General features: G+C 37.1%; 1 protein-coding gene and 1 long non-coding RNA gene across 3 annotated transcripts; one reads left to right on the top strand and one right to left on the bottom strand.

Moving 5' to 3' along the window:
- Nucleotides 1–63: 63 nt before the first annotated feature.
- On the bottom strand, nucleotides 64–4,901 carry LOC135578650 (uncharacterized). Its single transcript, XR_010470607.1, has 2 exons — nucleotides 4,526–4,901; nucleotides 64–4,406 (listed from the first exon to the last, which is right to left on the bottom strand). It is a non-coding gene; the product is annotated as an uncharacterized LOC135578650 (long non-coding RNA).
- On the top strand, nucleotides 4,708–26,943 carry PPP1R42 (protein phosphatase 1 regulatory subunit 42). Of its 2 annotated transcripts, none has more exons than XM_021292980.2 (9): nucleotides 4,708–4,830; nucleotides 6,245–6,455; nucleotides 8,668–8,834; nucleotides 9,253–9,391; nucleotides 12,295–12,411; nucleotides 18,357–18,474; nucleotides 19,787–19,915; nucleotides 21,209–21,360; nucleotides 25,964–26,943. In XM_021292980.2, exons 2-9 carry the CDS (start codon nucleotides 6,327–6,329, stop codon nucleotides 26,000–26,002), a joined length of 990 nt encoding a protein of 329 aa, XP_021148655.1. In that variant the 5' UTR covers nucleotides 4,708–4,830; nucleotides 6,245–6,326; the 3' UTR covers nucleotides 26,003–26,943. The 2 variants fall into 2 exon arrangements, with proteins under 2 accessions (XP_021148655.1, XP_021148656.1); XM_021292981.2 differs by having other exon boundaries at nucleotides 4,793–5,191.

Below are 26,943 nucleotides of genomic sequence, written 5' to 3'. Positions count from 1 at the left end.
TGTGTGAATACTCAGATTTGCTCTCCGTACAGTATTTGACAAAATAATGCTGAGATACTAGTACATTCTCTGACTTTCTGAATAATAGCAGCATATAATAGTTTTTATTTTCTCTTCTTGGTTCATCCGTCAAAGTTCATTACAATATTTGGAAAGCTGTTCTTTTCTCTATGATGAAAATTGTAGAAGTGTGTTTTGAATTATTTGTTATCACTCATATTTGGAGACAATCTTGCATTTCCCAAATCAACACTGTAGTCTCTGCTGGAGGTAAGATACAGTGATTGTTAAAAAAATGTTATAAACACTATAAAGATAAAATGTTTGTTCTAACAAACAGATAGCTTTCTAATCACTTTTACTTCCAGGCTCTAACAGATTTTAATGCTGAGAGATGGAGAAAAACTATTTCACCGTTTTGGCATCTGTCAATAATATTAATGATTATAACCGCTTGTACTAATAACAGACCTTAAAGTTTTGTAATAATAATTATCCATATTGGGCTTCAGGTGTTGTCTGGTATTGGACATATTTTAACTTGATTTTAGTTGTATTTGAAGCATGTTATCTATCTCAATCACATTAGTGGTTTTCTGTCTCAGCTCCAGTTTTGCTAAGGCTTGCACAGCTCTATTGGTATCAACAGTCAGTATGAGCAAGTGTCAATGCAGTGAGAGAAGCAGCAATGAGGTATAACCAGTGAAACAGCAATAGCACAAGACACAAACTGTGCGTGGTCAGCAAGGAGAAGGCAGCACTGCAGGGACAGAACTCCAGCACTTCTCCAGCACAGGGAAAAATAGTAGCTTAGCTTTGAATGCGTCTTCTGTTACTCGTGCGTGCATGAGGTCCTGCTCAAATCAAGAGTTGTTGTGATGCAACAGAACAAGTCCAAGAACTTGAAACGCTGCTTGCAAAGTTAGGGCTTTACATAATTATTCCAGGTACCTATGTCACCTAAACCAGTTCCAGGATAAAAATATAAACATGTAGAGTTCTGGTGCTATACACCTATTTCAGAGTAAGTTTGACATGTGGACAAAACTGAGGAAACTACATAATTATTATTCATGAGCAGCAAAAATACCGATGCCCTGTCTTCTGCACTATCTTATTCCCTGTTGACTGTAACCAAAAAGTTAGTGGGTCACAGTTGGTGCTGCCCTCCCCACATCTGTAACAGCCCCTCTGTGCTGCACCAGCTCCCCTGTCTGCCTGCAGGGCTGTGGTTGAGTGAAGGCTGCCACATTTCTGATGGAGACAGGTTACTGTTGAGCTCACACTTTGGCCCCTCCCTTAAATGCGGATGCTAGGCTGGGCATCTTTTTTTCTAAGCAGCTGTTGAATTTTGTTTAAAAAAGTAGAATTTACTGACATCTTATGCCTGTCCCCTTTGTCAGTTTTGGTCAGAGTTGGCTTGATGGGTTTAAAAGTTACTGGGAAGTATATGCAGACATCAAGGGTGGATAAGCACTATGTCCTTAAGAAACGGGGCTGACAACATCAGACTTAATGGATGATAGCGTGATTTTTCAGACAAAGGCGTTTCAATACAGCTCTCTGCAAGTTTATTGAAATTTAAAAAAGCTGTTTCAGACATATATTATGCATTAAAAAGACTACATAGAAGCAACTATGCTGAGTCTCTTTTATGTAGCTGTCTAGCCACAAAAGAAGAAGGCAAGAGACACTCAGGAAAAAGCTTGACTGAATCCAAAGTTTGAAACCTGACCCTGAAAAAGTTTGTCAGAAATTGTTAGGCTTGAATTTTGAATTTAATGTTTTACAAATAGAAGTGTGCGTATCTTCTAAGGATATTTGTCATATTTGTTATGACACACTCCATATATAGAATCCATATACGCAGAAATAGCTCTATGCAAAATGCATGATAGTGTTTAGGCAAGGGAGACTCTTAAGGTGTTTTATGTCCTTAGAAGTAAATTTCAGTTCAATGTTCCAATCTGGAACTGTAAGAAATATAGCCATCAATGATTTTACACAGGTATTTCCAAAAGCTTTTTTGAAGACAAGGACTTCTTGTACTCAGCCAAATTACTGCCATCCTGGAGAGTACACAGATGATTGTTTAATACTCTGTGCCACCAGATGAGAATCCTATTTCAAATCTTAATGAATAAATACTCTCTCTGAAACTTCCCATAGCTTTTTCTGCCTTTAAATCAAATTACTAACAGACAGCCCCAGACACCTGCAAGATCTACAGACATGAGGGAGAACAAACTAAGTCCAAAATTAACTTTCAGAATATTAACACAGTTTTTTTACAGAAACATTTCCCAGAACAAGCAGCTCCAGGGCATGCTCAGTTTGGATTCTACCACAGAAATAAGGCCATCTTATGATCTTTCATATCCTCAGAGAGAAGGATATAGGAAATTTGAGGTAGGAGGGATGGGACTCTTTATACCTTGTCTATGTTTCTAACAAAGGTCAAAGTGGAACATGCTTACTTGTAACAACATTTCGTGTCATTTTTCCAATAAGAAAAATAAAGTCCTAATCTTGGTTTCACTGGAAGCAATGTATTTTGTCAGCAAGCACATAACAAGTATAAAGTTTTGTTGACTTGTTATTCATATGTTTAATTGTTAGAATCACAGAATGGCCAAGGTGGGAAGGGACCTCTGGAGGTCATCTGGTCCAACATACCCACTCACACAGGGCCTCCTAGAGCCAGTTGCCCAGGACCATGTACAGTTGGCTTTTGAATATATTCAAGGACAGAGACTCCACAGCCTCTCTGGGCAACATGTGCCAGGTCACCCTCACAGTGGAAAAGTGTTTCCTGATGTTCAGAGGTAACCTCCCATGTTTCAGTGTGTGTCCATTGCCTCTGCTCCTGTCACTGGGCACCACTGAAAAGAGCCTGGCTCAGTCCTCTTTGCACCCCCCCGTCAGGTATTTATATGCATTGATGAGATCCCTCTGAGCCTTCTCTGCTTCAGGCTGAACAGTCCCAACTCTCTTAGCCTCTCCTCAAAAGAAAGAAGCTCCAGTCCCTTTATCATCTTAATGGCTTTTAGCTGAAGTCTCTCTAGTATATCCATGTCTCTCTCATACTGGAGATCCCAGAACCGGACACAGTACTTCGTGTGTGGCCTCACCAGTGCTGAATAAAGGGGCAGGATCACCTCCTTCCACAACTGGCAGTACCCCTCTAGTGCAGCCCAGGGTACCACTCACCTTCTTTGCAGCAGGGACACACTGATGGCTCATGTCCAACCCAGTCTCCACCAGGACCCCCAGGACCTTCTCTGCAGAGCTGCTTTCCAGCTGGTCAGTCCCCAGCCTGTGCTGGTGCCTGGGGTTGTTCCACCCCAGGGGCAGGACTTTGCACTTCCCCTTGTTGAACTCAGGAATCCCACCGGCCCATTTCTCCAGCCTGTCAAGGTGCCTCTGGATGGCAGCACAACCCCCTGGTGTATCAGCCTCTCCTCACAGTTTTGTGGCATCAGTAATAAATTCATTTTAAAAGGCACCAAATGGGTTGATAAATTAAAACAAAATAAAACCATACCACACACGACTAACCCCAAACTGGAATAATGTTTCAACATAGGAAAAATTATTAAACATTTGCTAACCTTTCTTATACAACATTACTGTTAAATACAGTATCAACTGAATTTATTAAACTATTAACACTTCTAATTTAAGCATGTGGGACATAAACCATATCATTTTGGTTGCCAGTAATTCATGCTCACAAAAATGCCTAGCATGCAGGAAGAAGGGGTAACACCAAATGGAAAACCTTCAAGCAAATAAAATTTATGAACACATAGCATTATTAAGATATTTAAAAGGCAATGACCTCTTCTTAAGGGAGATGTTGTTCAAAGTCAGTTTCCATCGGCAGGTTTCAAAGTTTTCTTCCAGGAAACTCCCCTGTTGCATTTCCTCTTCTCCAGACTCCTGAGGTGGGCTGACAGGCCCCAGCTCGCCCGGGGAGCACCCACACTGCCATCCGTGCCTGTGCCCCTGGCCTGTGCCACAGTGACACTGTTTTGCCTCAGCGGCATAGCCAGGCCCATGCTGCGGGCTAAAAAGCAACACCCGGTCCACAACGCCTGCTCATGCCTGGGGACACACCAGGGGTCTGGCAAGGGGAAGCACAGCCACCAGCGAGCCCAAGCAGCGCCTGTCGAGGGTGACAGAGCTGGTGAGGGGCCTGGAGCACAAGTCTGATGAGGAGCGGCTGAGGGAACTGGGGCTGTTCAGCCTGGAGAAAAGGAGGCTGAGGGGAGACCTTATCACTCTCTACAGCTACCTGAAAAGAGATTGCAGCATTGAGAGTGCTGGTCTCTTCTCCCAAGAAGCAAGTGATAGGACAAGAGGAAATGGCCTCAAGTTGTGCCAAGGGTGGTTTAGATTGGATACTGCGAAAAAATTATTAACGGAAACAGTTGTCAGGCATTGGAACAGGCCGACCAGGGAAGTGGTTGAGTCACCACCCCTGGAGGTGTTTAAAGGATGTATAGACAAGGTTCTTACGGACATGGTTTAGTACTAGAGTCCGACTCGATGATCCTAAGCGTCTCTTTCCACCGAAACCATTCTACGACTCTCCGACTCCCCACACGGCGCCTCAGGCCACCGAACAACCCCCCCCGCCCCGCGTGCCCTCCGCGATGCCGCGCGCTGGCCGCAGCTGCGCACGCGCAGTCCCCGCCTGTGCTCTCTCCTCAACGCTGATTGGCTGGGAACGGCCGTGCGCCGCGGCCGACGGTGGGACGTTGTTCCTGGCTGGCTGCTGGCGTGCGGTTGCCGTGGCAACCAGGGGCGGTGGAAGCGTCCCGGGAGGTGAGGGGAGAGCGGCGCCGGGCCGGACCGGACCGAACCGGGACCCTTCCTTTCGGGGCTGGGCGTTCGGGGCGCATCCTGCCTCTTACCTGTCCCGCGTCGTTTACGGGCAGGGACCTCAAAGCCGCCTTCCCATGGGCTGTGCTTGGGGGCGGTGGGTCCCGGGCGTCCTCAGGCCGCCTGCTGTGTGCGCTGGGGCGAGGGGCCGGGGCCGGGCCGGGGCCTAGAGGGTGAAATGACAGGGCTCTGGGAGCCGGGCATGGAGGGAGACCTGCCGCAGGGACAGCCCCACAGCTGGCAGAACGGCTTCTCTGCTGCTACTGCTTCTTTGGGAAGAAGGTCTAAGAAGGGACTGCGAAAGGTATTTTTAATTAAAAAGCAGGAAAAAAACACACTTCTCAGTTAAAACAAACAAACAAACAAACGCACACACACAAAACCCACATGGATAAGGGGAACTACCGAGTTTCAGCCTTGCTTAGTATGTAAGGAAGTTTCTTCTGACTTCACAGTTTCAATCTTTGCTTTCCCTCGGTTTCTGACAAATGTAGGACAAGGAGGAATCTCTGTGCTTTGGTTGAGCGTGAGTTTTAGGATTGAGATGCTTTTTGCTGTCTCCTCCATTTTTTTGATACATTGATGTGGGGGTATTATGTGTTGGCTGAAATACCTAATGTACATTCTATTATGTACAGGCAACCTCTTTATTTTGAGTTGTTGTTATATTTGTTAGGGTATTTTTATCCCCACATCCAGTTCAAACGATGTGTCTTGCCTTCTTCCCTCCTCTCTCCTTCCATTCTCCAGTTCATAAGCTCATTTGGGAACAATGGCCAGAATTTAAAAAAAGAAAAAAAAAAAGTTGGTATGGTTGTAAAAGCCTCTACAATATGTGTAAAACTCACAGTTTTTGACTGTATGCAACAAATGTACATGCAGTTGTGTGCGGGATAAAAGGGCTGTGCACACTTACAAAGAGTACTGTAGCTTTCTGCCACTTTTCATGGCCTGTAAAACCTGCTACAGAGAGTGATGTATTTTCTAAATTATAATTAAGCTATGAGCTGATATTAGTTATTTATTTATGTGTATTAATTACTTCTGCTGTGGACCACTGTCCTCATATTTCTATATGGAAAAGATGAAGACTGGGTCCAACCTCCTTAAGCACGCTGAAAAAAAAATCAAATATTAAAATGTATTCTAAATGTTACTTAATACACTAAAAATTTGAAAAAACGGCAGCAAGAAAGGGATAAGTTTTTATAAGCAGCAAAGACTATACATAAATGTGTGGCTAAGCAAAAAGGGAACTGTTGGGGAAACATCAGATCTGAAATATGCATGTCAGCTTTGTTGAAAACCTAGGGTACAAGCAGTATGATATTTTGATATTTTCCTTTCTGTTTTTAAGGTGTTTTATTAAACTACTTAAAAGAGCATGTGGAATACACTATTAAAAGAAGCAGTAGAGCAGTTTGACCTATTACAGAATTATGGTTCGACTAACAAAGGACCTAATTGCTAAGAGTGTCAGTCACAAGAATCGCAATGAAGAGGACTTTGGACAGTATCTGCGGAAAATAACTCATCTGAATTTATCAGATAAAAATATAGACACAATTGTAAGATTTGTTTGTCTTTATTCCTTTTAACCTGGCTACTCAGTTGTTTTGTAGTTACTCTTATGATTAATTGTTTATAGTTGGAGAGACAAGCTAGCAAAGCCAAGTTTCTGTTTTATAACAGCTATAGTATGTTTTAACATTTACATTGATTTGCAAGTAAGCATTAATAATACATCTGTTTGCAAAACTGCTTCAGCATTCACTGCTGTGTGGAACACTGCTTGTATGTAAAAATGCTTAAATGGATTTTAAATGTGTGGCATTTGAAATGTGAAAATCTTTCAGCTGTAACTTTTCATATAAAACATCAGGTAACTGTAACTCCAACAGTCTGCAGAGTTTCTTACTATTGACCTGATATTTTTTCTTCATGTGGCAAAAATCTTGTTGAAGCATTTTGCTTACCTGAAACTGTGGAAATATATATAATCTGTGTAGCGGACAAGAAGGATATTATCAGTACACCACTATTTTTGTAATTAATTAAAATAGAAAACCCATGTAAGCAATTACACAAGACAGATGAAGTGTTGAAGTGAAATATTTTTTGCAGTATTTCACAGAACTATTCTAAAAATCTGCAGCTCTAAAAAAAACTCAAAACAATTTGCTATTTTGATTATTTCGTACAGTTGCTACATTGTAAAGGATCTTTCAGGAATTCACCAGAATGGAAATGACAACTTTGCTTGCTTACCTCTTTCACCACTTAATAAAGAGAATATTTCAAATTAATCATTTAGATCTGACACTTTTCCTATAGAATGGAGCCAGGCTGTTGCCATTGAATCAGTACCTGCAGGGCTTTGACAGCAGCGCTCTAGCCCTGTTGAAATCCAGCTATAGTGATCTTGGGGACCTCAGGTCTGAAGTTTAAAACCAAAGTTAACAGTTTCAGCAGCAGTTTGGTGTTTTATTTAAAGACTAGTGTTTATTGATGTGTTTATTCCACGCAAACTGTGGAACAGAAAATGAGGATGTAATTTTGCAGATCAGATTTTTGTGTTAAAGGAAGCAGTAATTATATTACATACTATTAAGTGCAACGCTTATTTTATTCTCATTAATGCAAATTTTTTTGTAGTCTTGGGAATTTTACAAAAAGTTGTTAACTCCAAGCACAATCTTTTCAATCTATCTGTGATTTATTCCTTAGATTTCACAGGAAGTCTGAGAAAGGAAAGGGGAATTCAGGAACAGGATATAAGCCAAGTGAGGTTAACAAATTTGGACTGGTATAGTGGCTTTTTCACATTAGTCAGGTTAAAATCTACTTTTTTTTTTTTTTAATTGCTCCCTGGGGCTTATTCATATAAGAAATAATCCACGACCTTTTCATTTCCAAAGGCTAAACCTGCAAACTTAACCTAGTCCTCCTTCCTTTGAGTTTAATAATAGGAAATTTATACAGGTTTCAATAAGACCTGAGTAACTTCAAATCCCCTCAAGATACTGAGCACATTTTGAAATTGCTAAACCCTGAACAACAGAATTGTTGTTCGTGGTGGATTTCTGCTTTAAAAGTGTGATTTCAGTCAAGAAGATTAAATAGCTTGTTCTATGTGAACGCATCCGTGCAAGCAAACGGGTTTATTCAGCCCAGTCCTAGGAATGTGCACAGCCGTAGCGAGTCACTAATTTGATCAGTCCATTTGATTAGCACTGGTTCGTCAGATGCCATAGAGAAGTTTTACCGAAACCCTCATGAGAATATGTGTCCTTTTAGTTATTTAAGAGAAACACATTCAAAGAAATTTGACATTTGAGTGGAATCTCAGACTTGGAAGTGTATTAAAAATCACTGAACTGCAAGTTTTTGTATAAATCAGGATTCCTTTACCGAGAACTAGTTCCATTACATCACTGAGGTTTGATGGAGATGACTACACTAATACTTGTGATTTTCTGAAATCCACGTGATCAAGACAGGGAAGGGAATGAAGTCACGCAGGATCTGATGTACCTACTGGTGATGGCTGTAGTCCTCAGCTTCAGTGTGGCAGAATAGTAACAACAGATTTCAGTCTTAAATTTGATTATTACTGACACTAACTCAGCTTTTCTAAGAAAAACAGTTGTGAAAAGTTTTTGTTAAAGGCAAAAATGTATAAATCATGCAGCAGAACTTAAATTAAAAACAATCAACAGCTTCCAGAAGGAGCCAATGAGTTAAATCTATGTAGCATTAATTTGTTATTGTTTATTTCAGGGTCACCTCTCTTTGTGTAAAAATCTTCGAGTTCTGTATTTATATGATAATCAAATCCGTCAAATCCAGAACTTGGACTTTGCTTCAAATATAACACACCTTTACCTTCAGAACAATCGTATTTCATGTATAGAAAATCTCTCATTGCTGAAAAACCTTGAAAAACTGTAAGTTTGAAATTATGTATTTGTTTCACTAAAAGAATAATTATTACACTAAGAAATTTTTAAAAATATGTAGCCATTAAGGTCCTCTCAGCTCTTAAATTGTACTTTTCAAATAAAAGTAATTGCTTATGATTTTTTAATGAAGCATTCTATGATATAAATAATGACTTATCATCTCAACATACTTATTTGCATTTAAATTATTTTTGGCCATTTAATAATAATAATAATAAATATAACTGCTACAAAAATCTTGGAACTGTTAGCTGTATGTTCTACTCACATGCTAGGTTATTTTTTCTATTATAATTTCTAGGTATTATTCAATAATACTTAATACTTTTTAAAATATCTTGAGTCCTTGTGCTTGCTCTTACTTTCAAAGGATATTTAATCTATTTTGTGTTCTATACTGCAGGTATTTGGGGGGCAACTCCATCACTGTAGTGGAGGGTTTGGATAAAATAGAAAAAATAAGGGAGCTACATATTGAAAATCAACATCTCCCTCTTGGTGAAAAGCTTCTATTTGATCCAAGATCTCTTAGGTCCCTGGCAGTAAGTACATTTTGAGAATTTCCATGAGCCGTTAATCAGTAGATCAGTATTTTTAAGTTAAGTTATTAGGGCTTGATCACTGCATGTTTTCCTTTTCTGCCGATTGGTGGCATTCTTTCCAATCTACCAAGGGACTCCCGTTCCAATTCTCATATAAGCGCAGAGTCCAGCAGGTTCTACTTCATTTACTTTTCTGCGAAGGATGGAAATGAGGATAAAGAGAGAAAGGAAGTAAGGAAATGTGTGGATGCCCTATACCAACAGAATGTGAATAAGCTAAAAAAGGGGTAGGAATTCATCACTGTTAGTTATCTTAGTCTACTTAGTTTGTAGTGAATTCATTTCTTAGTATTTCTCTGATTTGATTGTTACATTAGTTTATTTACTGCCTTTTGTATTTCTCTAGAGAATGCAATGGCAACAGAAAAGAAAAATATGCCAACAGCATTTTTTCTGGATCTTAAGAACAAAATCCAAAGCATTCAGTTTTAGTTCTGCAAGATTTCTATGTTGTGATATGTCAAGATTTCAGGAAAACCAGCATTTGAAATTTTCTTCCAATATGTTAGTTGTTCAGCGAACATCCAATGTATTGTTGAAGTGGTTAAATAAATAGACTTTATTTACTAATGGATGTAGTTCTATACTAAAAAAAAGAAATAATCTTGCTTTGTCTCCCAAAGTGTAGTCGGGGCTTGAGGAGCTTTTCTTGTGAAGCTACAGAACTCACTGAAAAGCAAGTTCTTTTGTTCATGTGTATATCATAAACATTTGACCCAGCTCTAATTACTTCTGGTTTGAGATTATTACCTAATACATTAGGAAAATGTATTGCCATTTTCCTTTAAAAGAAATGAGCCATTCCTGTGAGAGCATTTTTACTTTCTTCTTTCTGTATTAGATAAATTATGAAAGTAGAGGGAGATCAAATAACTATGTTATTCCCAGGATGATAACTCGTGTTCTTCAGTGTTTTTCAGTATCCTGGCCTAGAGTCACTAGCATTTTGTTCTTTGTGGCTTTTATTTAAGGTGTTTTGGTGTGGGTTTGGTTTGGTTTGGTTTGATTTTGTAAGAAATCCTTTGCATTATTGACCATGTAACATCTTTGTGGAAGCTACATGTAAAACATTCTATTTTTACCCTTTGGATGCTAAGTGTTTGATCCCTCTTCAAGACATCACTTCTTACTTCATCTTCTGTGTCTCGCTCTTAATGCTGTCATAGAGGAAAGAGCCAAAAAGATGGGACCATATAGCTCCCTGTGTGCCACAAGCAAATGTTTTGATGATCACATCATCATTAATCTTTTGATTGAGGAGATTAAGTTTATGCTCTGTGTGTACCAGGATGATACTAGTCATTTCTGCCTGCAATGCTGGTCTCTGTCAGGTTTTAGAAGGGGGTTAGATGTCCTGCATACACCACTGAAATAGGCGTTTTCTAACTAATGCTAATTGCCATATCTGGTATGGCACTGGATTAGGTGTCCTTTTTCATCTTCTAGAGATATAAGCTTCTTGGTCCTTTTACGTGAAACGACATTAAGTATTTCCTGAGATAAACACCTGAAACTTATTTACTTTTTATCTAGACTGTAAGGATCTTTCTAAGCAGTGTCTTTTACAAATGGCAAAGTTCATTATATGTCTCACTAGGGTTTCAAAGAAGCGTCAAGGAATACAGGCATGTATAGCAAGAGGTTTGTAGGATCAAACCAGAAAGAAGAACAGCGTAGTGCAGCTGTCAAATGGGACTACGGGGTATCAGATATGGATTTCAGCTCAAGGCAGGTCAGATGTAACCTTGGAAAACGCAGTCAGTTTCTGTGGCTGATTCACACTTCAAATGTAGAGTTAGTGGCACTTGCAGAACTCTCTAAGGCATTTGAACACATTTAGAGAAAAACAACAATTCTGTATTCCCTGCAGCGCTACAGGCTGGGCGCAGAGTGGCTGGAGAGCAGTCAGACAGAAAGGGACCTGGGGGTACTAATTGACAGGAAGCTCAACATGAGCCAACAGTGTGCCCAGGTGGCCAAGAAGGCCAACGGTATCCTGTACTGTATCAAAAACAGCGTGGTCAGCAGGACAAGGGAAGTGATCCTTCCCCTGTACTCTGCATTGGTGAGGCCACACCTGGAGTATTGTGTTCAGTTCTGGGCCCCTCAGTTAAGGAAAGACATTGAAGTGCTGGAGCGGGTCCAGAGAAGAGCAACACGACTGGTGAAGGGACTTGAACATAAGACCTATGAGGAGAGGCTGAGGGAGCTGGGGTTGTTTAGTCTAGAGAAGAGGAGGCTTAGAGGTGACCTCATCACTCTCTATAACTACCTGAAGGGAAGTTATAGCCAGGTGGGGATTGGTCTCTTCTCCCAGGCAGTTAGCAATAGGACAAGGGGGCATGGGCTTAAACTCTGCCAGGGGAAATTTAGGCTGGATATTAGAAAGAAATTCTTTACAGAGAGAGTGGTCAGGCATTGGAATGGCTGCCCAGGGAGGTGGTGGACTCGCTGTCCCTGGAGGTTTTTAAACTGAGATTGGACATGGCACTTAGTGCCATGATCTAGTAAACGGACTAGAGTTAGCCCAAGGGTTGGACTCGATGATCTCTGAGGTCTTTTCCAACCCAGTCGATTCTGTGATTCTGTGATTTACTAAGAATTACTGAAATAGTTAAGAAATTATCTTTGGTTTTACTTCAAAACCAAAATAAACAGCATTTTAGGACAAGATGGAAAGCCAACATAAAACAACATATGAGGTACATGGTAGTTGTATTTGCATGATTCTGCTTCACATGCTTGTTCTTCCTTTAAGAGAATTTTCTGTAAGAATTTACAACTTGACTCATTCATTGCACAAAAAAAAACCAACAAAACTTTTTCTGCTTTTCTTCCTCCAGAAATCTTTGTCTGTATTGAATATCAGCAATAACAACATTGATGAATTAGAAGAACTGGCAGTTTTGGAAAATCTTTCTTATCTTATAGCAGTTGACAATCAACTTCAACATATGAAGGTATCAGAATAAATATTTGTTCTAGTAGTATGGGTGATAAGAAATTAGTCAATTCATCTTTATCACTAAATAGATGAGTAAAACAAAACTTTACTTCTACAGTTACTGAACCTCTGACTTTCCACGCATGCTGTCTTTTCTCATCCAAAAATCATCTTGAGATTAAAAATGGAGAACCATTTATCTAGTACGTCTAAATGTCCTTTAATCCTATGTAAAGTGGCAGTTGTGCATACATCTGTTAACTGAGTAGTAAATGCACGGAAGTTATAACTACAACATAATATGTTCAATATGTAAAATTAGTGTGTATGTTTTGGCCATCCGAGTGACTATCAGTGGCTTAATTTACAAAGGTGACATAGCCATTGTTTTTTAACTCTCAACATTTTACCACATTACAGTTTTTAGTTCTCTATTTTAACGTTAAAAAAAAAAAGCTGCTTCTTGGATATCAGATCATCTGGCTGATTTTGCTGCCGTTATAATATCAAAATAACTGTGACTAGTGTTGCTGGAGTAGCATAACAAGTATTCATCATGAAAGTATATATTGAATTTCATAATTTTCTGCTAAGGACAGACATCTTCATAGGCAAGAACTCTAATTTCCACAGTAAAAAAATAAAATAAAAATAAAATAAACTTTAAAATAAATTTTAAAATGAAATAAACGTGGCTTTGCTTTTCCTTTTGCAGTAGTGAATGTAGTTCACACAGAATGTTCTAGATTTACAATTTCTGGCTTCTCAAAAGGAACAGTATTGGCCTTGTCACTTCTCATTATTTTTATAAGTTATGATGTCTTCTACTTCTTGACATAAGGAGCAGTTAAAAAAATCATTTTAGTGTCATGCTAGGAACAGATTATCAAATTTATGTTGAACAGTATGCTGACACCATTACTGCACAGTGAAGGCATGGAACAAACTTTATATATTACTTAATAAGCACTGTTTCTATTTAATGTAAACCATAGGCGTTAGTGTTCTGCTTAAAAAAAAAAATCTATATTTCTGTTAATAAATACTAAAATTAATTGGCTTCAATCATAATCCAAATCACCAAAGCAAAGCCTTGATTAAAATACACTCTTTCATTACTGGTTTGCAGATACATTCCTTTTCCTTAGAAAAGGTAACTTTCTCTGGTTAGTAATTATTAAAATAACTATTCTTATTAATTCTAAGAACACTTAATACCTTATTTTAAATTTGGCTGTTCATTTACTAATGAGGAGATTCTAGTCTTTTGTGTGCATAACCTATCAATTATCTAGGTCAATATACTTTATTTGGACTCTTGTTTTTTATTTTTTAATATTAAAAAATCTTGAATGATGCATTTTTTACTAGACAATTATTAGTGTATTGTATTTCACCCTGTGTTTCTGTCTGGCAGTTGTGATTGAATTAATATCAAAATACAATTCATGTTGGCTTTTGCTGGGTAATTAAAACCATATTGACTGTGTTGGTTACATCAAAATAGCGGTAAGCTTTTTTAAATAGGTAGTCTCTCCAAAGCTTCTCTTTTGAAAAGGGTTCATTTTCTAAATAAAACTTGTTACAGTGATTATTTTTAATTGTCTTTTTTCTTTCTTGTAAATACAAAATACTTCAGTTGCGATGATCTAAAAAGAAGATTGTCTTAGCCAAATAATTAATTATTTTTAAGAATGGGGATGCCAGTTCAGAGACAGCGTTTTCAATGTCTCAGAGGAAAAAACAGTATCTTCTGAAACACAATAAGGAGAGGACAAAAATACCGCATTATTCAGTAACTGTGTATATATTATCTAATAATGATTAAATGTCGTTATTTCATCATCAAGAAGACCAGAGTTAATATTTACCCAAATCAATTAGATATTTAGATTTCCCTGTTACATGGTCACAGCTTTTGAAGAAGTATGTGGTTAGCATTTGAGTTTCCTGCTGCTGCTGCTGTCAGTTACACTTGCATCAAGCTCTGGTAAATTCTGAAAGGGACTGTCCTGTGTGTTTTCAAAACAATCTCCAGGTTTGGAAAATAAGAAACAGATAGGGTGTTTCTATTCGTATCTTTGCTGACCTGTAAAACTGATTACCAAAATTGAATGCGTCTAACATATTGTGTGATGCAGCTGGATATCCAACTTCCCAGCTACAATTACTGTGTTTTAGAGATTACATTTTAGTAGGCTTTACTTATTGCTAATATAAATTCTTATTTTAATAATGAAAAAAAAGAAACAAAACTGTTGAAAAAGCAGTGAACCATGTAAATTATTGAAAAAAAAGTCAGGTTTTGCTCTGTTTAAGAAGCGTTAACTTACAGTAGACATCTGGCAGAATAATCTCATGCATCCACTAACCGTTTAAAAAAAATAGCCGACAGAAAGTTTGAGTATGTTTCAGATTTTTTACAACCCTGAATTTCATGATTCCTTGGCTAACATGATTCTGCAACTGTGATAGCTGAAAGGCTTTTAAGGGATATACAGATGTACTACATATATATACATATATATATATACATATATAATTGCCTCTGCTAAGTGAACTTGTTACACGCAGCAAAGGCTCTTTCATTCCTACACCAGCTGCTTCCATTCTTCTCCCTCTTGCCCCTCTGTTTTCAAAACTCTGATGTGTACCTCTTTTTCATGCCACGTACCTCTTTTTCTATGTCCCCTGTTTTCCCATTCCTGCTTCCCCATCACTGCCATCCAGAACATCCCCAGGAATGTCTGGCCTTGATCAGAGACTGTGGTGCTGCTGCACAACAGAGAAGTGTTGGAGAGCTCTGTACCCAGTTGGGCTTCACCCGCTGGGAAGAGAAGCTGTAGAGAAGCAGGGCTGGTCACCACCAGTGAGCTGTGTAGGAGAGGTAGATGGCAGCAGGAATAATATGGAATCTTTACAAAAAACTGAAACGTGAAAGGCACAAGAAATGCGTGAAGTACAATCTTCTCATGCAGGCTTTTCTCACTTTTGTATAATTAGTATAATTCTTTTATAACTAAACATTTATCTCGATTTTTCCCAGTGTTATGAAAACCCATATTCGCTTTTCAACAATGCCACGTTGATTTTGGCATAGTTGCAAATTAGGGCTAGTAAATTGAAGAACTTAAGGTTCTGGATAATTTGCTGCATTGTTAGCATAATTAACAGACATCAAGGCAAATGACCTTGTTTCACATGACCAAAGTTTATATAACACAGTCTGAACAGTAGACAGAACAAAATTAAGTAATTTTTCCCACTTCATGCAAAACAACTTACTATGACTAGCTACCACACATAAAAAGCATGTCGTAGGTCTGTTATCAAGAACATAATTGATTTTAATAGGATTTGCTTTTCTTTGTTTTCTGTTGCTTGCTACTTCATTTATTTACCGTTTTGAGCTTCTGATTGACTTTAGTCAGGTTCACAAGGACTTCTAGGCAGTTTATTAAGGTTGGAATACTAAAACTATTTTTAAAAAATACTGTGCCTCTTAAAAAAAACCCAAACACAACAACAACAAACGACACAACTATTCCTGTTTACAAAAAGCCAGGATATTGTTTGTTCATTAATGACCTTCATTTTGCGAAGATTATGACTTGTGTATTTGGATAGATCGAGAAAATATAGCTAGAAATACCTACAAAAAATCTGTATTTCCTAAGTATTTTAATTTATTCAACCTCTGCCCAGTATTGATTATGACAAGAGGATATCACGAAAGATGAATTCATTCACTTCAGAATTGAGTCAGGAACAAGAGAAAAAGTATAGATTTTCTCAAACAGATTATGACAGGTAGTCAAAGCTGTGACAAATTGCTGTCTGTAGATGTAGTTAGGGCAGTTGGACTAGACGTTTCCAATAAAAACTGGAGCATACTGGTCAAATACCAATTCTTAAATGGCCATCGTTAATTGGTAAGAACGTTCTTCCCAGTGCTACAGCTGCCTACTAAGGCACTTGCCCTTCCCCACTCCCCACCCCGATGGAATATAATTTGCTCGTCAGTATTTTGCAGCAGACCTCAAAGTGATAGCATGACATGATCATTTATCAAACGGAGACTGCCCAGAAGAGTGTCTGGTCCCCTTAGTACAGCTTATTGAAAGGCTGGGAAGTGAAAGCACTTTATTAGAGACAGGAAGGCAATGAACAACCAGAGCGTATCGAAAGGGTAATCATATTTCAGCACAGGATTAGTGTGCTCTTAGATAAACATACACTGGAGTAAGCATGTTCTGGGTCATTTATCAAGTAAGTAACAGCCAGCAAAAATCTACAGCACTCTTTGTATACATTCATCAATGTTAAACTATATACATTTTATTTCAGTAACAGACAATTTTTTGTTGCAAAACTATTACTTGAAAAAATTATTTCTACTGAAATCTAGAACACGTTCAAATTAAATGACAATGCCTGAATGGTTAAGTAAGAATAAATAAATACACTTGCTAAATGCTATTTCTTTTCTAATGAGCCTGACCTGAAACATTTTCCCCTAAATTGTTGTGTTTGTGATTAAATGTTAGCACCTAAGCTGTGGGGGTTATCATATTGCTATTCTGAGACATGCCGATGAAGCTTTGCTGTGTGACATTCTGAGATTTCTGCATGTGGACTGGTCCTCAGAGTTTCTTGTGTTGTTTTATCAGTCTTGCTTCTCACAGTACCAGACTTTTACTCTCTATTTTTCTAAAAAGATGTTATCATCACTGGATAACAATAGATGATAGTTGATATCACCATCATCATCAATAAAAAATGATATGGTTTGGAGGTGTGAGGCAGCGCTGCCACTTCCACATGACTTTTTAAAACATGTATTATATAACCCATAGAATATTCCCAGGAGGATTTTCTATCAAAGGTGCAGAGCCTGGAAAACCAGAATTCTACCTGCTTGTGTTACCCAGTTGATTTTCTAAATTTGAAGCAGCTAAGAGGTATCTACATCACTAGATGCTTTATTATTGTCATAAACTACAAAATTCTACAGACTTTGCAGGTTAGAATCCATCACATCATGATTAGTAGATCTTTTCCAAATTATTACAACTGTAGAACATAAATTCTCCTCTTGTATTCATACAAATTGCTTTGAAACCTACCTTAAGTTTTTCACACATATAAGGAAGCCTATCAAGAATGAGAGTTAAATGAAATTTTGAAAAAAAGTATTTCAGAAAGTAGGGTATCTGAGTGTAAAGGACCAATCTGCTAAGCTTTGCATCCTTTTAACTTGAATTTATTGTACTTAAAAGACAGAAGAAGTTTTATCCAGGTCATACTGCCCTTGGGTAACCTGACAAAAAAAACAGATGAAGAAAGGTGTATTTAAAAAATTTCACTATTTGGGCCAATACTATAACTGACCACCCACAGTTCTCTAAGGGGGGGATTACTGTTTCTCCTGTAAAATACAGTTACATATATATAAAGAGAGAGGCAGTCTACTGTGATTTGCACAATTTTTAGCTTTTTTTTTAGTGTGGTCTTTCTCTGTAAAGTACTGATTCTTCCACAATTTTTTCAAAATCTATTCAGACACTGATATTCTAAGGGCTCTGTGAGACCGTGGGGATGCATTAGCAGACATTACATATCACACAAAGTTTTTGGCTGGTAATTCCTCAGCTTTAGGTTCTTATAAGTGGGATTGTAGTGGTGATATTCTATAGCTGGCATTACTGCGTCCTTAAAAATGCAGAGTTTTCCAACTACATCACCATTTCTTCTGTGCAATTATCATATATTCAGGGAATGCCATACACCACTCTGTTTGAAAATGCACATTCTTAATGTGCGTATTAATACATGAATAGTCTCATTGAAGTTATTTCTGTGTGCAGGATGTGGGCCTGGCTGAACAAATCACGTTACTGTTGAATTTTACTCTGGAGAAGGAAAAATAATCACAATGTTCTGTTCTTGTATCAATTGCAGGATTTGGAGGTTGCATTAAAGAAATGGACGAAGCTACGCAGAATGGATCTCACAGGAAACCCCATCTGCCACAAACCGAAGTACAGGGACAGGATTGTAGTACAGTCACAAACTTTAGGTAAAAATAAACCAAACAGCCAGCCCCCAAAACCCACCCGTCACCCTCACAGTTTTAAAAAATAACTGATAGGTTAACCATTCTTGAATTGCACTATGTATGTAAACACAACTACTGCCATAGGTATTTATGTCAAATAATATGTTTTTAATTTATGTAAAGATAATGTAGCTAAAACTGCTTATGAATCAACTACACATACTCTGTTGCTTATCTTTTGCTATTAATAGTTGTAATTATTTGTTTTATAATAGCTGATTGGTGAGGCTGCTATAAGACAAGACCTTATTGTGTTCACATTCCAGATGTTGTGAAACTGATTTTCACATTTAAGTTCAGTCTACTATTCCCCTATCAGCCTGTAGTATTTAGATGTTTCAGTTGTACAGTTACAGTTGCACGGGTCATACCTTACCGTATTTGGAATTTGTTATATAACATTTGTCCTTAAAAGCAGTTTACACTTATGTTGTGAATGTATTTGTTAATCTTAACCTTACTGTGATGCAGTTTAAATTATTATTTTGAGATTATTTTAACATAGAAGGAAGGAACTTATTCTTCTATATCTAAGTATTCATACTGTAGAAAGAAGTAAAAAATATCTGATCGTTTTTCACTTTTTTGGATAAAGATGGCAATTATCTTAAAAGTTGTAATTACAGAACTTGTCTTCAGTTTTTCTGAGAGTATAAAATGTTGGCCATTAAAAAGAAAGAAAAAGCCTGTCTGCACAATGAAAATAACAGTGCCTTACACAGTTCTAACGCAACCTAAATTTGTGGCCAAATGAGGTATTTCATTTGGTCTGGCTCAGAAATGCAGATGCAACCAAGGAAACCCAGAGCAGAAGCTTTATGGCACCTGAGAAAAGTTAACCTTAAAGAGCCAAATCTGTCTGTCTGTCTGTCTGTCTTCATGATCAGTAGGATTCTTTGATTGGTAAGACATGCGGTCTCTCTCTCTTAACCTGAATTTCTGCACCTATATATATCTTGTGTAAGGGTATAGTTTTTCTTCAAAACATTCCATAAGGTGCTGCATGTTAACTGTATGTGAGATACATGTATTTCCATTGAAAGTTATAAAAATAATAGATGCTTTCTTTTGTAATTAAGATGTGTCAACTCACTCTTGCTTCTTGAATGTGAACATCAAGCTGTATTGAGGGTGTTATTTTTAACAAAAGACTAGAAAGAGAAAAAAATATTTGAGGAGAGCAAATACAGAACCAGCAGACATTATATACAGATTTGTAGAGCCTTTTAGTTAACTTGGGGTATCACAGAGAGTGTTCTCTTCTCTTTGACAGAATCCCTCGATGGGAAAGAAATTAAAGAAATGGAAAGACGGTTCCTAATGAACTGGAAAGCCTCCAAAGCTGCCAGGAAACAACACAAAGAAAGAATGACAAATGAACATGCAGCCTATCTACATTTTTGTAAGCAAACTAATCAATTACTTCATGCTTATTTGCAATACTATAGAAACAATAAAATAGCAGCTAACAGTAAATATATGAGGAATGAGACTTGTGCTAGTGGTGAGATCAAAACACAGGAGGAGAAATTGAACTTTCCCATATAATTTTTAAGTTTAACACTAGTTCATGAGCTGCTTTTTTTCTCCCATTCTAATCTCCCAGAATTATGGAAAGGAGTAACTAATACATTTGGAATGTTTGTAAATATTCATTATTATTTTCCGTATTAAAAAAAATAAAGTGTTGGGCACTCTAGAATAAATATGCATGAAATACATCAGACTTTTAAAATCTATTTGTTGATGCTTATTTGACCTATGTAAATTCCTAGTCCTTTTAAAGGCCTTCACAAGATCCATGTCTAGCAGAAGTAAAAGTCTTAAACTTGGAAAGAAAAAAAAAGTCTTGAAGGAAAAAAAAAGCCTTAAAACCAAAAGAAAAGGCAACAGGTTCTTGAAAGCAGGAAAACAAATTAGTTTCGAAATTCAAGTACAACCCAAAGTAAACTTTGAGGTTTTTAAAGATGGATGGGGTGGGGGTTGTTGTTGTAGAGTTGACTGCAGGTTAAGACATAAGTGACTTGACAGCATGTCTTGTCATCTTGCAGAATTTGGAAATGGACATTAGCCTTCAAATTACTCAAAATAGTTTGAATAACCATATCTATGAAATCAAATAAAATTGGTGGCAGTTCCGCTGTTGTTTTCAGAACATAAACCGCGATATATAATATGGGGGAGAGAGCATGTTCTTTATAGCCATGCTGTCTCAAATTATTAATTCATGACATCTCGTGAAGATCAGTTATTTTTAAAGACAAGAAGTGAAAAGCGCTCGGCCCATGAAGTTCAGCCCCAGTAATGTTGCAGTCTGCTCAATGTTTGGAAGCCATGTACGAATGGCAATGATTCTGAAAGTAATATTCTGTCATCTGAGTAACTACTGAGACAAGGAGGTGCTATGAAATTGAATTTACTCCCTTTCAAATAACTCTACCTGAATATGAATACAAGCTTTAATATTCACCTTCATCAGTGTTTGCAGCACTTCCCATATTTTCATACAAAGTTTTCCATTCTCAATTATCAAATTTGAGGCATTTTACCTTAAGGCTTATTACACTGTTCTTATAGATAACAGTATAAATATCTTGTTATAGATATATTGGAACCTGTGATCAATCATACTGAATATTAAAATAGATATGGTTTGACTTGGGATATTGAATTAATCCTTCTTTGTTTTCTTCAGCTGTCTCTGAAACATCTTATCCTCGACTTCCCTTTCACCACAGTCCCTCTGTGAAAGAAAAAACAAATGTTTTAGTTTTGTCTGAGATGCCCAAAGTTAAAAGAAAACCTCTGCCTAGACTCCTGGGGAAAAAAAATCAGATGACAACTCAGGTATGTTCTTCAGACATCTTCCTCTTAGTTCTCTTAGTTATTGCTTTTACAGCTCTTACTCAATCAGTTGGAAAACAAGTACATGAAGGTACAATTTCATCTAAAATCAGTTCCAGGTTGTTTTAACCATGTTATATTTGTTTGAAAGGCAGGATAATAGATTTCAGTTTCTGGTTATAAATCAGTAGACTCACTAACAGTAATAAGTTTACTCCAGTGTTACTAGTTTCTGCCATATGCATTTGACTGTAATCTTCCACAAAGGTAAGACAACATAGAGATTAATTCTTGGAAATACAGTTACTGTCAACAACATTGGTGAAGATTGAACCCATACACGTAGTAACATGCAGAAGGAGAAACAATCACTTTTCATCTTATAGTTTACTCCTAATAGACACATTCTGGTGAATTGCATACTTGAGTAGCATTTTCCTGCAGCATCAGCTCAAGATCATCAAGATAATCAAAAAAGAAGATCTCAGGTGTGTGCCTTACAGACGTATAGGCGTTAGATGAATTTAAACAATTCAGAGTTTAGCATATGTATTTCTCACTCACATAAACAGCCTTGTGAACTCTAATGCAACTGTTTGTGGCAATAAAAACTGCTTATAGTGATTTGCAGTTTGGAACCTATAGTTTTTCCAGTTTTACGCATAGTAACAGTTTAATTCAATATCTGGGACCTAATATCATTTCTTCCACATTTTTAATGCTACTTTTAGCCTCATTGGCCGACAAAAAAAATCATCATTTATGCAATGCTGTAGAGAAAATAAATAAATGTAGGTATTCTTTTGTAACTAAATTACTATATTTTGTAACTAAATTACAGTAAAATTAGAATTTATTAGTATGTTTGAAAATTTAACAAAATTACATTTAATACTATTTTGTTCTTGACAACTTACTACTCTCTAGTCCATCCGTTTTGTTCCTACTTATTATTTGTTCGTTCTGACTAGAAATAGCTGCCTTTGCCTTGAGAAGGGAAAAAGAATTACAAATCAGAGAGCTCCTCTCTTCAAAAGTATTATTTTTGTTCTTCATATGACAATGGATATATTCTGGCCTAAAAAGAAACTGAGCTCATTGTGTGTGTGCCCATTCTTGATTTTTTGTCTTGCTGCAAGATGCAGGATCAATGCACTAGTTATCACAAAATAGTACTACTATGCGGTTATTTTCCAGTGAATAGTCCAGGCTTGTGAAATTTAGAGGGGTACAGCCCAATACTCATGCCATAAAAACATGCGTTTTTTTCTTTTAATTCCATTGTAAAATGAGTTTACCCCCATGCTCAGCATTCTGCCAGCCTGCTTTTCATCTTTATTAGTATTCTGTCTTTTGGGACCGGCTGAACAAAACTACGCTTTTCATTTACCATTCCCCTTAGTTCTAAAAAAGGATGGACCATGTGTGTACAGCAACTCCCAAAAAGTTATTTTCCTCAGTGTTAAGAACTTCTGCTATCTCCTTGGAGATAAAGCATTCCAATTCTACTTTACCATGTTAAAAAGCTGTCCAATTGTTAAGCTGCTTTCCTTGACAAAAATTTTCCCAGTATTAAGAAGCCAGAGCACAATCCTGGCCCTGTTGAAATCCCTTTCGACCCTAGAAAGGCAAGATCGCATCTTCCACACTTGATTGGAATAAAATGTCTATATTTATCTTAATTTGTATTAGCAAATTAAACAATTTGAGTGATTTTTATTTGTTTGTTTTTACTATTAGTCTAGAAGATTTTACTCTGGCTCACATAAAGGGTAGAATAAAATACAATCAGATGACTTGCATTTAATATTTAAAACAAAATTTTAAGCAGGGCTTCTATCTTGGATGCTGAAGGTTGCCGTATGTTACCATTTCATATGTAATCACTGAACCTGAGACATGTTCTAATCTTGTTACTAGTTGAATTCCATGGAAATCAAAGATTCTTGGGAATTAGTTAAAGGTTTGTGAATTCTTTAAAATGTTTTCGGGTTTTTTTTGGTTTGGTTTGGTTTGGTTTTACATTTGTTTTATTTGCTGTTTTTTTGTTGTTGGTGGTTTGGTTTGGTTTTTTTTAACTCAAAATCCATAAATATGAATTCTCAGAGTATATGCAGATATGAAAAGATGACAAATCACAGTATTCTCTTGCCAGATCCAGTAGCCAGGGATACGCATAAATGTGCCCACATGTAAGGCAAGGAAATTTTGTCAAACTGAACAAATACCTGCATTGTTTAATTTAAATTCAGTGTCAGACCAAAGAAATTAGTGAAGTTTAAACCTATCCCCTGTGTTAGTCAAATAAGTTATTCCAACAGATGTTTCCTCTTTCCCTCTACATGCTGGTGAAGTCTGACCTTGGCAACTGAAAAACAGGCATTAAATACCTTTTTAACTTACATTTAAGATCCACTGAGGATTACATACAGCTTGAGCAATGAAAAAAGCCAGTTATTACTAGATTACTGAAATATGTGATTAATCTTTCTTTTTTGATGATATAAAAAACAATAGCAATTTTATATTGGATTTTAAGTTAGTTTTGAACATTTAAAGAGAATTATGGATATTGGCAGGAAGTAATTAAAAGAAAACAAATCACTTAACCATTTTAAAGACACCTAATACCTTCCAATGGGATACACTATTATTAATTTTCCCTAAGTAGAGAAGTTGTTGAAATGTTGATGTTGTAAACTTAACCTGTAACCAGCAGTTTCTGCCCACATTTCCTTAATTATGGAATTAAATATCCTAGCAGGTATTCATAGCAATACCACAGCAATTCAGAATTTGGTGGGAAAATCACCTTTTGGCTCTCCGGTGTATGTTATGTGATTAGCAATAAGGTAATATCTTTAAATTATATAGTCAGCATATAATAAGTACACTGGATTGTGTCAGCTATTCATAAGTCACTCCCACAGCCACCATGCACAGCCTGGATAGTCCAAGTTCAAGGTCAAAGGGAAGGACCATGCAGAGAGCAATATTAGTTCTCCCTCTTCTTAGCTCTTTGGCAGGTGCTCCTAGCAACATTGCATTTATCTATTTAAATATTTGTAAATGCCTTGAACTGAGGTGATTTATGTGGTCTGAAATCTATACAGAGTAATGTGTATTTGATAACAGGTAAGAAAGTACACGTTCTGCGTGTATACTGGGCTTTTGTTTATAGACTCTACCTGGCATTATAATAAACAGAATTATTAAGGCCTGTTATATGACAGTTGTTTGGGGAGGGCTGATACTGAGATTATAATGATTCTATAACCAAAATTCCTATTTTTCTTAAATGCCCCATTAAAAATAGTGCAAGGTGTAAGTTAATTTAATGCCATATTATTTCTTTACATGTGTGGGTATGAAGCAGTGCATGGAACTGCCTGTGCTACAGCTATAAAAGCCACACAATCCAAAAGTTCTGAGATTGGTGCAGAAAGGGAAAAAATAGCCAAAAAGAGTCCGTGTTCAAGATATGCCCATTGTTCTTTCAGGATAAGGATTCAGATGTGTGATCTGTTAATATGGACAAGTATGTGATCATAATTCAGAGTGTAACTAATAAAAACAAGGGGATCAGAAAGTCTCTTCCTTGTTTTTCTTATGATTTTTTATCTCAGTGCATTATGCAAAGCAGGTGTCCTGACTAACAGAGCTCTGAGTGGAATCAATTAATATGTGAACCTGCTTATTTACAGTCACTAAGTCGTAAATGTTCTATATTGTGACTGTAACAAATAAATTTTACCTTGCTGGGAAAAAACAACCAACCAAACCAACAGTGACTTTTTACTTTGTCTTGTGGCCTTGAAGGATTCTAGGAGTTCACTGCTAAAAAGAAATGTATTTGAACCTTACCTCTTCCATCAAATAACTCTGTAACCAGACACTGCAGAAATGACTGACTACATCTTTCTGTTCTCTTGATTCGGAGCAGACTTAATTGCTGCATCCAAACCAAGATGAACCAGAGCCAGCTGTGAAATGATCTGTGTAATAGACTAATACTTTAATTCAAAAAGAGATTTGGAGCAACAGGATCTTCCTTTCTTGGAGATTTAATATATTAGACTGTCACAGTAATCACTAATTACATGTCCAGTAAAGTTGGGTACAATCAGTTACATGTAGTTTGTAGAAAAATGGTTTGGAATAAAAGACGGAGTCTTATCTGATTTCATTTATACAAGAAAATGTTTTGATTATTGCTAAGGTTTTGTTTCTTATAGAACTTGAAAACTATTGGTATTTGATATAAATTTACGTGGAAAAAATTATTAACTGTAACCATTTTTGTGTGTGGAAATAGTTGATCAGCTTTGTAGTAAGTATAATACCCCAATAGATGGTGTCAATTCAGATTAGTCTGGCCCCAGGTTTGGCACTGGGAAGAAAAGGGCTTTCACTGCATCAGTCGATATCCTCACAATAGGTAAAGACCTTTTGTTTTTCTGTCTGTATCTTTTGATAACACAGATTACAAATTTTGTAGAAATGTTGTGTGGCCCTGGGAAGCGATAATGAAGACGGGAGCAATGGGGGCCTTGGTGTGGGTCTGACATGAAGATCTCACCTGTCTTCTCTGATCTCTCTGATGCAGGCTGATGAGGAATCTGAAGTTACGGCAGAAGTAAGTTGAATTCTAAAAGCCAGAAGTTACAGGATGTGAAGATTTGGCTATTATTAGATTTTTTTCCCCCTCAAAGCTAACAAAGAAAGGTACCGACATCTCTTTGGATATCTGTGTTTTTGTAATCTCAAAACCAGACAGAATGAAGGATGTTGCACTTAACACCACCTTTAAGAGCATTCAGAAAAACACAATAACTGCCTCTTTATTTAGAAGCAAAGCTTTATATTAAAAGCATGTAAAAACAACGGCATGTGGTAGGCTTAACTGGTTGCCTATTTCTTGAGCTTCCTCAAGAAAGGAGCTGGTTTTAACCTGCGTCTAGTTTGTGACCTGACTACCTGAGTAGCAGCTTCGTTCCATATATTATACTCTTAGCAATTATGCAGAGGCGTTCTTACAGTCTTTTACTTCAAGAAGAAAGGTGCTATTAGCTCATGATTTTTGAGATCTGTAGTCCTAAAAAATAATTTCCATCATTTAGATTTTTCCAGGTTCTGGTGAATAATGGGGAATGGTTAGGAAAGAAGGCACAAGAAGATTCATGATATCTGTGCTAATTAATTTGGGATTACACATTAATTTTACTCCAAATTCTGCTTTAAGTAACCAGGACTTCGGTTTGGCTGCTTTGCACTAGTTTGAGTAATTAAATGAACACTCAAGACTTCAGATATAGGGAAATTCCAAACATACACATAAGGAAAGAAAAATCCCAGAATGTAAATTGCCCCCGGAATAAAACCTTTCTTGATGGAGTTTGTGTGAACATCAGCTCAGCATCTTATGTTTGAGACCCTCTCTGAGATAAGGAATTTTTCCTGAGTAAGGAAATGAGGACCTGTTTTTTTTGCATGCAATGTTTTGTATATTTTGATATGGTTTATATTTTATTGCCCTTTGATAAAAATTCAAATAAATCATCAGTGATATTCAGGTTGAGGAAGACA

This window comes from Columba livia, chromosome 2, assembly GCF_036013475.1.
Source record: "Columba livia isolate bColLiv1 breed racing homer chromosome 2, bColLiv1.pat.W.v2, whole genome shotgun sequence".
In the NCBI taxonomy this organism is placed as follows: domain Eukaryota; kingdom Metazoa; phylum Chordata; class Aves; order Columbiformes; family Columbidae; genus Columba; species Columba livia.
The sequence above is the reverse complement of the archived record's forward strand: the minus strand, read 5'-3'. Positions and strand labels throughout refer to the sequence as shown.

Coding starts and splice junctions, on each gene's coding strand:
- PPP1R42 (XM_021292980.2), top strand. CDS start 6,327: ATGGTTCGACTAACAAAGGACCTAATTGCTAAGAGTGTCAGTCACAAG. Junction 18,475..19,786: donor AGTACAGTCACAAACTTTAG/GTAAAAATAAAC, acceptor TCTCTTTGACAG/AATCCCTCGATGGGAAAGAA. Junction 21,361..25,963: donor AAAATCAGATGACAACTCAG/GTATGTTCTTCA, acceptor TCTCTGATGCAG/GCTGATGAGGAATCTGAAGT.